This window comes from Mus pahari, chromosome 4 (genome assembly GCF_900095145.1).
Source record: "Mus pahari chromosome 4, PAHARI_EIJ_v1.1, whole genome shotgun sequence".
NCBI lineage: Eukaryota > Metazoa > Chordata > Mammalia > Rodentia > Muridae > Mus > Mus pahari.
Genome location: NC_034593.1, coordinates 115,140,622 through 115,153,052, shown reverse-complemented (window position 1 = coordinate 115,153,052; position 12,431 = coordinate 115,140,622). Strand labels below are relative to the sequence as shown.

The following is a 12,431-nucleotide window of genomic DNA, read 5'->3' as shown; positions in this document are numbered from 1 at the left end:
GAGAGAGAGAGAGAGAGAGAGAGAGAGAGAGAGAGAGAGAAATGCAGAATGTGGCCACCCCCAGGAACTGTTGTTCTTATAAAGGACGATAGAGATTGGCAAGATGACTTTGGGAACAGACATGAAAGACTGACCATCAGAGTTCTAGACAAATCAAAGATGACACCTTCTCAACTATTCTTTTTCAATGTACCTCTTTGGTATCCCTCTTGGATGTTTCTGTCCTTGGACAATCGTGATTGCTTTCCTGAACCTTCCCTTCAGCAGGCTGATTTAATCACGCTGGGTTCCTTTCTCCTTCACCATTTCCTGGTCATCTCTAAAGTGATCTCACCTGATAGTTTTCATTCTCCACCCACGCTTCCTTTCGCCCCTGCCACCCTGGATCCCTCCAGGTCAGATCAGAAATGCAGAGGGTTATCAAGAGCCAGAGTTACCCCTGAAAGTATTTAGCTAAGAAGGTATTAGTTGACCATTTTAATTTCATTTGATAATAATAGATTTCATCTCTGAAAGAGTTATGTAACTTCTTTTGTTAAAAGTTTCAAATCTTAAAAGATTATGAAAAAAATCAGGGCACCCCAAAACACTTTTGGAAAATTTAACATAGTCGTTACAGTTTAAAGGAGAATATTGATGGACAAATTAGAGCAAGAAGAATTTTTAAATCAAAGCGACACACAGAAAACCCAAATTAAATGGTATAATAGTGCAATCTGCAGCTATGGTTCCATGTGACTAGCATATCAGAATCCCATAAATGTTGTGCTCCGTGCCTTTCATCTCCCGGGATATGCAGATCCTTGACCAAAAGTCAGCCTGTTCCAATGTAGCCCACCCGTGTTGGAACATAGGGGGAGGGGCACCGTTTTCACTTACTAATTCTGTGTCATGATCTTTTACTGTCTCTTCTCTCTGTCTCTGTCTCTGTGTCTGTCTGTCTCTCTGTGTGTCTGACTGTCTCTCTTGCTATGTCTGTGTGTCTGTCTCTGTTAGATAAGTAACCACTTTTTTGTTGTCTTTATCAGGTCATTAGGATCAAATTTCAGAGCCTCGCTCTTGTCAGTAGTAATAGACGCACTCTTGTTTGTCATTTGTTCATTTGCTTTTGAAGAAGTGTGAACTCAGGTTTAATTTCTTACCTGTCTCGTCAGGACGGGCTGACACCACTTCACTGTGCTGCGCGAAGTGGGCATGACCAAGTGGTGGAGCTGCTGTTGGAACGAAAGGCTCCCTTGCTGGCGAGGACCAAGGTGAGTCACTGTGAGTGGGACGGCATTCAAGGACGTGGAAGGCACTTTCGGTAGTCTCTCTCCTTAAAACTAAAGCACCAGTCAATGATTTTCAAAATTTTGTTTTTTACTTATTCAATGTAGTAGGGATAAGAAATACATACCCAAACTTGCCAAATTATTAAAATGAGCAAGTACAAGCATCAGGATGTGCCAAATGCATACCACTATGTTCCTCCTGGTTTGTAACCTACTGTTACTGCAGATGAAAATTCAACAAACCATATACATAAAATAAGAATATTAAATATAATACTATATGAGACTCTTACACTGCATGAGCTAAGATGTTTTTATGATGTTCTAAGATAACTATATAGAACATATAGAATTATCTGTCAGGGTAATACCCTTAATGTCAGAGGACAAAGCTTTGAGCTTCTTTAGTCTTTTTCTTTTGGATAACACTAATTAGAAAAATTCTTAATAATAGAGTTAGTTGGCAACATTAGGGATTAATAAATATAATAGGGAAGAGCATACCTTTAGATTAGCTACCTATCAAGAACTATAAAGCAAATATTCTGTTCTTTATAGCATAACACAGTAAGCATTTTTTTGCTCCATTTTATTAATGTGCTCAATAAAGAAAACCCATTTCCAAGAGAATAAAAGTCATACAGTAAATTAATTGTTTGGAAGTTTTATTATCAATATTTGTAAACTATATTTTATTGTTACATCTTTTCTCCAATATCTATCAGAAAATACCATGAAGCATAAATTGACACTAACCACCCAGAGTAATTTAATGGGAAATGAAATAATTTTTAGTTTTTCAAATACAATAAAAAACTTGACAATGTATACCTATTACATTTTCTCCTGGTTCCTGCCTTTCTCCACCCCTTAATAATTCTAATATCCACTGATTCTCGCAATAAGACAAGGTGGAGAAAGCAAGACAGTGGCTACATATGAATCATCTCCGCTAGACACACACACACACACACACACACACACACACACGTACACGATATATGCATGCAGTATTCACAGTATTCCAATGATAATGGAAATAATTCAGATAACCAATGTAGTCAACCAACTCTACTATTAAGTAATTATTCTAATTAGTATTACCCCCAAAAAAGGATTAAACAAGCTCAAAGCTTTATCTTCTAGTGTTAATGATATTATCTTGACAGATAATTCTGTACATGTATATTATACATTTATATATATGTTTATTACATATCATATATTATTTTATATATAAATATTAAATAGATAGATAGATAGATATTAGTTTTTTGAGACAGGGTTTCTGCGTATAGTCCAGGAACTCATTCTGTAGACCAGGCTTGTCTGGAACTCAGCTTACTCTCTGCCTCCCAAGTGCTAGAATTAAAGGCATGTGCCACCACACACCACTCAATGTATATTTTAAGTAACAATTTCATTGCTATCATTTGAAGCAAGCCAGAGCATACACTTAACATAGAGAGAATGCAGTCATTCTCTGAAAGATGTGTTGTACCATTTATTTAAACAACCAACCAACCAACCAACCAACCAACCAACCAACCAGCCAACAATGAAACTGACTACATATAATACATAAAGTGAAATAAGTTATCTGCATTGTTTTTATTATCATTCTATAATGTGAATGTTGCAAAATATATTTTAAAATATGCAACATTTTAGACTTATTTATGCAGAGATAATTGTCAAAAGTTTGTTAAAGAAATGAACTGCTAGTTAAATCAAAACAAAATCTCAGTTTAGCATGTTACACCCAAATTTTTAAAATACATTAAAAAACTGAGGTATGCATGATTTTCCATGGAGTTTCCAAATAATCCTGTCTACAGTTTACCTATAGTTGACACATAATCAGTAGCAATATGAATTACCTTAGTGTTATTTTTAAAATGACCTTCCTGTCTAATCAGGAATCATACAAGTCTAAGAGTCCAGCATAGAGTATTGTTGACCCCATGGCTATATCCCTTCATCTAGCCATCATGGATAGAGACCCTCCACTCCCACATCCATCCTTCAAGGGATGCAATGTGCTAGGCACTGTTCTGGCTACCAACAAACTAGCAAGATGAGTGCTAGTCAGAAAGAATCTTTAAGTTGCTTAGAATCTTCAGGGCAGGAGAGACAGGAGAAGATCAAAAAGAAGCAGAGTTTTGTGAGGTTTAAAGGCTCTGGGGGAGATGAACGGATTAGGTTGGAGTAGTACTAAGCTGCTAGTGTGTGTGTGTGTGTGTGTGTGTGTGTGTGTGTGTGTGTGTGTGTGTGTGTAACAGTGTCCTCCCTCTCTCTATCAAGGCTCTTAGTTTTGAGACACCCTGCCTTCCTCCTTGAAGCAACTTCCACTCGTTTGAAAGTTTCAGCTCTCAGCAAAACCAGTCTTCTCCCTTATCCACGAAGAATTCTCCATGCCCTGACTAATGCCTCTGTAACCCATGCCTACCTTACATTCTCCAATCCCCGTTTTTATGACTCTCTTTACATCCCTAGTCCCAGTCAGATTCAATTTCCATCATTCATTTCCCTAGCCCCTTCCCTCTGCACAGCCCAAGTTCCTTTCTGCCACTCCTCTGAAAGTCCATACTCACTCCCTATGGCCTCTGCTCACTAAGTCCGTGTCACATTCCTGCATCCGAGTGCAGCAGCTGCGATAGGGTTGCTTCCAGACTCGTGATCACTAAACTTAATCTAATGCATTGTCTGACAAACCACACTGCAGTTCTGTAGTGATTCGCCTTGCTCCCTGCTACCTAAGCCACTTTTTCTTTAAATCGCTTAGACATCTGTTTTTCCCTTCATACAACGCTGAGAAAAACTGAAGCAAGCAGGAGGCAATCCACAAACTCCTACTTTCACGGCTCTCTGGTTCCGTGAATCACGGAAGCCCATGGAGCCCGTGTTCTATTTCCATATCACCCGGCACAGCCTCCCATGCCCCCCTTTCCTAAACGGTTCCCTTATTCGCCTTCTAGGACCTGATACTTCTTTGGATTCCTTCTGCATCATTAGCATCCGCTTCCTTGTCTCTGTGACTACTTCCTCTTTTTCACTGTTAGTAATTCTGGAGTCCATGCCCTGTCTTTGCTCTGACATTTCCTGCAGCTCATCTTTAAGGTGCGCCTTTGTGCCACTGGCACACATGTTCGTATTCCTAGAATTCTATCTTCATGGCAGCTCCCCGTGACTGCTTGGGTATTTACTGGGCAGCTCCAATTTAATGAAAAAGCAAACTCATGATATTTTGCCCACTCCTAAACACAACCTCTTTGAATCTTGTATCTTCATTCATGGGTATCACGTTCTTTCAGTTCCTCATACAGAATACCCTCATATCAGGCTGGGTTCTTTTTTCTCTCACCCTGCATCCCGTCACCTCTTAGTTCCATATGTATCTTTAAACCCAAAGCCTCATAGCCACCACACATCCCCCTTGAATCACTGTGCGAGGCTCCCCACTGCCTTCTGTTCCTTCTGCAACCCAGCTGTTCTGAACACATTGCACACACCCAATGCAATCCTGTTACCTCAGCCCTTCTAACAATCTCTGGTCCCTCCTATGAACTCTCTTATTCCTCTGAACACCTCTCCTTATTCACCCTCCTAATTCACTACCTTAAGACATATTCATCTCCTGACTGACTGTCGAGGTCTTTCATGTGTTGCTCCAACACAGAGGGCTTATCTTTGTTTACCTTCTGTCTGATACACTCTTTTTGCCAAAGTCATCATGTATTGTAGTTTGAGATGGCATTTGTTGTCTCTTAGAGATGGTATAACACACCTCCATGCCATTCTGGCATGCGTGGTCTCCATTGAGAAGTCAGATATTATTCTGATGAGTCTGCCTCCATGTGACTTGGTCTTTTTCTCACAAAGCTTTCAGTGGTCTTTCTTTGCTCTGAACATTTGGTGCCTTGGTTATTATATATCATGGGGAGTTTCTTTTCTTGTCCTGTCTGTTTGGTGTTCTGTATGCTTCTTGTATGGTAGGCATATCTTTCCTTAGACTGGAGAATTTTTTTCTATGGTCTTATTAAAAATGTTTTCCGTTCCTTTGACCTGGATTTCTTCTTATTCGTCTATGCCTATTATTTATAGATTTGGTTTTTTTCATAGTGTCCCAGATTTCCTGGATTTTTTTATTATTATTTAACATCTTAGACTGAGCTATTCATTTCTTCTTCTTTGTCTTCAAGATCTGAAACTCTCTCTCCCATGTCTTGTAATCCCTGGTGGGGCTTACCTCTGAGGTTTTTGTTTGATATCCTAAGTTTTCTTATTTCCACTTTTATTCCAACTTGAGTTTTCTTTAGTGATTATATTTCTACTTTTATGTCTTGAGATGCTTTCAGTACTTCATTTAAATGTTTGTGTTTTTATAGTCTTTATTAAGGCATTCATTCATATTCTAAGGTCTCTGGATATATTCATAATTGTTATTTTGAAGTCCTTGTCTTGTGTTTCACCCAAATTACATCTCTTGAGGGGGGGCGGCTATTGCTACATAGGGTTTCTGGCTTTTGGAGGATGTATATTGTCTTGGCAGTACGTGTTTGGCTTTGCATCGGGACCTAGGTATCTGGTGCAATGATGTTTGAAGGATTTCACGGTGTGGATATATGGTCTTGTGTTTGTTGACTGGATGTTCTGTTCCGGTGGTTTCTGTTGTAAATTCTGGATACTCTGCAAATGTGGTGTCTGTGGGGCCCCTGGTAAAGACTGTTTGTGTGGGTCTGTGAGTGACACAAAGGAGTGGCGATGGGGTAGAAGGAAAGGCTGAGAGGGGCAGCAGGAAAACGTTAGGCGATGTGGGTCTGCACCAAGAAACAGCATCTCCTGGGGTTATGGGTAGGGTAGGAGGAGGGTGTTTTGTAGGCAGGCTGCTGCAGTACTAACAATAGTGCCGAAGAAACCTGAAATGGAGGACAGGAAGAAGATGGAGGACGTGGTGATCAGTTTGACGTATAACCTTCAAGTGGATTAAACAACATCAGCAAATGATGGGACTTTCTGATGAGCACTCTACACATTGTCCAAACCTTGTCACTTGCCACATTTGTTCCTTCTGAGCTTCGACATTATCTTCCCCTCCAATATGAATCACCTGCTCTTCTTTTCAAATTCTGTTTAATGGATTTCTCAGTATCAAAGCAATGATTCTGAATATAATTCATCTCAGAAACAAATACTATTTCCTTTGAAATCATCCATCCACAGACAGCCACAATTAAGATTTTTCATACACTGGTTATGGCTGTGTCTTGCTCTTGAAGTCGCCTTTCTTATTGATAATATTGGCCTGTTGGCCTTTCCTGTCATATTACATATACATGGTTCCCACTTCTTTGTGCTGATAGTTATTTGATCATGGTTGCCAAAATAGTTATTTGATCAACAAATTATATATGATCATACCTGTGTGATTATTAAGCACAAACAATAGTATAGTCTCTTGAATGAAAATGTCCTTCAAATTTTTCCTAATTATGTAATGTTTATTTACCTAGCTCTTTAGAATAAGAGGTGCAAATGGCTCAGCAGAGTAGAAAGCACTGGCCAAGCAAGCTCGCCAGAACCCACGGAAAGGTGGAAGGGAAGAAGCAGCTCCACAAAATCAGGAGTTGTTTTTACTTAGACTGCTCAGGAAAAAATGGCTTACCCTGGTCTCTTAAAGTTTTACTATTGACTGCCTTTATAACCAAGGCCAATGCAGTTTGAGACTATTAATTATCACAAATCTAGACTACCTTCAGGTTTGACAGCCAGGAGGTCCTTGACATGAAGTTTGCCTTGGCTTCATGCCCATCTAGCATGCACCTGTCTTTTCCTTCCTACTTTAAAGTAAGTCTCGGACTATTATTGGATCTCAGAATTTTCCCTAAGCCTAAATCTAAGATAGGGTAAACTTTTTCCTACTGCTTTGACACATGCACACTTTTCTCTCCTTCACCAACCTTCTCCTCTGTTTATATGTAAAGAAACGCAGGCAGAAAGACAACTGAATGTACAGTGCTATATATAGTATTAGATATAAACGATCTATTCATGAGCACTCTATCTATCTAATACTGTTCCTATAATTTATAAAATCCAGCTGAATACTATGATAATGTGCAGTATCTTTTGCTGAAGAATATTATGATCATAAAATTAAACACATACCTCCCTTCCCCCCTTTATCTAGGATAATCTGTTCTACATTCAGATATTCAGAAAGAGTGATTTCTTCTGCCTCCAGCTGTCTTACAGATCAAGACTGACTTTGTCAGGGCACCGAACATGAGAGTTCATTAAAAACGAATCACTGACTTGGTTGTTCTTTGTTTCCATGTGTAGAATGGGCTGTCCCCGCTTCACATGGCTGCGCAGGGGGACCACGTGGAGTGTGTGAAGCACCTGCTACAATACAAGGCACCCGTCGATGATGTCACCCTGGATTACCTGACAGCTCTTCATGTTGCTGCACACTGTGGGCACTACCGTGTAACCAAACTCCTGCTGGACAAGAGAGCCAACCCGAATGCAAGAGCCCTGGTAAACCTGGCCCAATCCACGTTCACCCAATGTAGCAAAACCACATTGCTTGGCCAATGGCACCTACACCAATGCAAGATTCACAATTAATAACTGCCAAGCTTTTACCTCCTTTAAACCACTAGCCTACTTTATGCCTCATACTTTCTAAGTGGTAGTGAGCACAGGCAGATATAGGAGAACACCAGATTATTATTTCTCAAACCAGTGAGTTGAAAAAACAGTATGAAACTCTGGGATCATGAGTGTTTTAAAGAAGGTAGATGATAAAAAAATAAGAAATAGCTGGGCGTGGTGGCGCACGCCTTTAATCCAGTACTCAGGAGGCAGCGGCAGATGGATCTCTGAGTTCAAGGCTAACCTGGGCTACAGAGTAAATGCAAGGATAGCCAACATTAGACAGAAAAAAAACCCTGTCATGGGGGAAAACAAACAAAGAAAGAAACTAAAAAAACACCCCAAGACAACCAAGTTAGTTCCAGGTACCTCTGAATGTTAGATAGAGTTAGGATATAGGTACAAAATTTTTTGATATTTATTAATCTTTTAAAGAAAAAGATTGTAAGACAGTGAATGTATTTGCCTCTCTGAGAAAGTCCATCTCTGAGAAAGTCCATCATGGTATGAGTTGGACATTTTCTGTGCGGACTTACTACTCAGCCATGTTCTGGGAGGTGCTTGGTGTACACTGCTTCGCAAAGCACTTTGAAGCCTTCCAGGACCTGCTGGAAAGAAGCAGTAGGAGGCCATCCCCAGGGCAGCTTTGTGTCACCCTCAGTCTCCTATGGAATAAATCTTTCTTGCTTCACTTTTAGCCTAACTAACTATTACATTAGGCAGGCACTAATTTACGCCAGTTGTTTTCTAATCTCACACTAAGAGCACGTCGTTTTGTTTTCTTGTATGTTTACAGGGTTTATGTCAATTAAAATTCCCCTCAAACAGTTTTGAGAGTCTCTTGCTAAAATGATTAAATAATGGGCTAAGGTAGTAGGTGAATATGGAGGACATTTGCCTAACAAGTACAAAACCCTAAGTCTGATCTCAAGTACCATGTAGACCACGATGCCACACGTCTACCATTCAGGAAGTAGAAGCAGGAGATCAGAAGTTCAAAATCATTCTTGGCTACATAGGGAATTTGAAGCCAGGCTGGGATAAATCAAATCACCCAGACTCAAAAGTCAGTCAAACATTTGATCTATAAATAAACTACTATATCTATTAAATTATCAATTGAGCATATTGATTTATTTGAAAAACTTCAGTGAAATTTTTACTTATTACTTATTACTTAGAAAGTGATTGTACCTCCAAGGTCATGTCCAAATATGTGGAGACATTGATTTTCTCCTAAGTAGAAAATACTCTTTATGTGATGAATACTTTTATTTATTCATCACTAATATTTATTTGTTATGTGACTAATACATTTCGAGTGATGAATAGGCTTATAGATTATCACAGGTGATTAGTTATACATATTTTAATACCACATGTACACATTGGTACTTATCTCTGGCTTATGACATAGTTTATAAACAGGAGAAGGGACTCAATAATTATGTTGATTACCCCACTGTAAACAATACAAAGTCACCAGCTTGAGTAAGACCATATGCTTTCCTGAGAACTGTTAACATAAAAATATCAATCGATACTCTGTCCCCAATGGGGCATTTAAAACTGTTAATTAGCAAGATAGGTATCATCCTGTAAAAGATCATTATTCAATTTAAAAGACAACAGATAAAATACATAACAGCTTAGCATGGGGCTAGGTAAATTGTTATGTGATTTCTCCAATTCCAAAATAACAGATTTACAAAGCTGGAGAAGCCCGACTTAACTTTAGCTCTCAGAGGTGTCATCTGGTGGCCATCCCAGAAACTCACCATTTCTTTCTTGAGAATATTCACGAATGCAATGCAATCACTTTCCCTTAAAATAAAACATATCTGGGAACTTAATCGTATCTTTAGAAAACCAAATATGTCCGATCGGTAAGGATGTTAAAATATAAATTTTAACTTCTCATATAAATATTGTCAGCCTAATGATGTCTGCTAATTTGAAACGCTCCCTAAGAAGACAATAGCAAAGCTGAAACACTTTTTACGAAGCCGTCATATCGCTAGCCTAGATGAACAACTCTTACGCTCAAATGACTTCTACTCAGTCCAATCTTTTATACCTTAGGCCATCTAAGACATAATTACTCTCCGTTTTTCCTTCTCTGAAAAGTAGATTCACACACTTTTCACTACTTCTGTTTCCTCCGTATGCACTCAGAATAACAGAAACAAATCTCAATATTCATACAAACACACTGCCCCTTCTCTTCCCAAATCCCACCATCTGTATAGGGTTTGAAGAGATGGTGACATTATGTGACACTCTGTAACATTATTGCCTGCGATGTGCCAGCATGGAGTTGCGTGAGAATTGTTTCTGCATGTTTTCAACTAACTCGATTGTCTTTTGCACAGAATGGTTTTACTCCACTGCACATTGCCTGCAAGAAAAACCGCATCAAAGTCATGGAACTGCTGGTGAAATATGGGGCTTCAATCCAAGCTATAACAGAGGTAGAAAAGTGTTTCAGCTTCTCACCAAACATTTCCTCTCTTATGCCTTCCTCTTCCTCTCACCCATCTTCTGTCCTCTTCACTCGTTTTATTTATCTGAAGAAGCCCCAAAGCCCACGGTGCAGAGGAGTAAAGCTACTGTCGCTTTGTTTCGCAGTCTGGCCTCACACCAATACATGTGGCTGCCTTCATGGGCCACTTGAACATTGTCCTCCTTCTGCTGCAGAACGGAGCCTCTCCAGATGTCACTAACATTGTGAGTATGGCTTGGGTCAGAATAACCACAGGGAGAGAGAGCGAGAGGATCAGTGTGTGTGTGTGTGTGTGTGTGTGTGTGTGTGTGTGTGTGTGTGTGTGTGGGCTTGTGTGTGTCATCAGAGCTCAGAGGCCACCTCTGAGACATTTTGTAAAATAACATTTGGAGCTTTCCTGAATGCAGAGGCCACATGTTCAGGAAACAAAATGGAAGCTGACAAATGACACAGCTTAGGCTGTGAGGATGGATTAACTATCCCTCTAATGCATTTAGTAAAACAAGATATGGTTTCTCAAGCTCCTCTGAGGCTCAGTGTGGTCATGAACATCCTGCAATTCTGAGCTGCTTTGAAGCTGAGGCAGGTGGTTTGTGAGCCTGAGCCAGCCTTGACAGCATTCCTCAAACATAAGCGCGCACACACACACACACACACACACACACACACACACACACACACACACCTTTGAATGTGAGTGAATGATGGGTTGCAAAACAGTTCTTAAAGCTCTCCCTGGTTTGCCTGAATGCATTGTATTCCAGGTCATTTTCATGAACTAAAGCTCCATACTCAGCCTTAGCAAAGACTAGCCAGAGAGAGATCAGCGATGGAGATAAAGGATTTCAAAGCATCCCCTACGCTACGTGCATTTGCAGTCTCCTACTGTGCTTTCACTTTGCCCTCATTCCTATGTGCAGGGGAGATTCCTCAGCCCTGAAATAGTTGTCAGCAATATTCTTATATGAATGCTGCTCTCAGCAAGTTTCTTTCTGCCAATAAATACTGGATGCTCCAGAATTCTCTCTGGTCTAATTTAGGATTTTTCACTTGATATAAGTATTTTCCTCACTGCCTTGAAACTCCCTTTAAAAATCCCTCTGTTCATTGTCATATGGCAAATCATCCGGAACTAATTTTCTCCAGGGAAGGAGAGTACCCACTGTACGTATTCATTCAGATAATAGATAATCCCAGGACCAGAGAGGATTGAATGTTTTAAAAGCATATACAACAGAATTAATTCTCCCTACATGAATGTCAGCAGTCATCATTAAAGTGATTGCACTTGTAGCTGTTGACTGCAGTGTGTGCTAGTTTGGGAATAGCTTTCCCCACTTAAGTTATGACACAAAATGTCCAGATTCTCTTTTACCTGTACTTTCTTCCAAGTTCTTATTTCTCTGTATTTTATATAGTTTTTTGAAGACTCTGGTGTTCAGACAGGGTCCATTGGAGAACCCAGTTTATATGATATATCCTGTGTATTACTCAAAAGTGAGAGCATAAAACTATTAAAGAATTTCAGTTCTGTGTTTATGTTTCCTTAGTCATAGCATATTGGCCCCAATGTAATGTTACATGGCAATTCTTAATCACCAAATGCAGGAGTCATTTCCTAATGTGCCAACTTAAATTGAACATTTTTTTTTTGAATGCTTAAAGAACTCACAGGGCTGGAGATATGGCTCAGTCATTAACATGCTCACCTTTTAAGTTCAAAGACCCTAGTTCCATCCCTGACACTCAATATTAAAAGTCCTGTGTGCTTCTGCAATCCCAGTGCTGGCCTTAGAGACTGATAAAAGGACCTCCCATCCCACGGCTCATGACTAGATAGTTTAGACAAATGAGTGGGCTCCAGGCTCAATGAGAGACCCTGCCTCAAAAAAAATAAGGTGGAAAGCAATTGAGAAAGTCACTGGAAATCTGAATCCCTGGCTTACACACACACACACACACACACACACACACACACACACACACACACACACACACAC

At 39.8% G+C, this 12,431-nt stretch overlaps 1 protein-coding gene across 13 annotated transcripts in view; it reads left to right on the top strand.

Annotated features, from left to right (window-relative positions):
- The window catches only part of Ank2 (ankyrin 2), a 569,474-nt gene that overhangs the window by 448,876 nt on the left and 108,167 nt on the right, over nt 1–12,431 (top strand). For 12 of the 13 annotated variants that reach the window (XM_021195385.2, XM_029537924.1, XM_029537920.1 and 9 more), the window contains 4 exons: nt 1,155–1,253; nt 7,614–7,811; nt 10,301–10,399; nt 10,557–10,655. In XM_021195385.2, coding sequence (XP_021051044.1) covers nt 1,155–1,253; nt 7,614–7,811; nt 10,301–10,399; nt 10,557–10,655 — 495 coding nt within the window. The remainder of the gene's footprint in view (nt 1–1,154; nt 1,254–7,613; nt 7,812–10,300; nt 10,400–10,556; nt 10,656–12,431) is intronic. The other variant, XM_029537925.1, reaches the window with a different exon arrangement.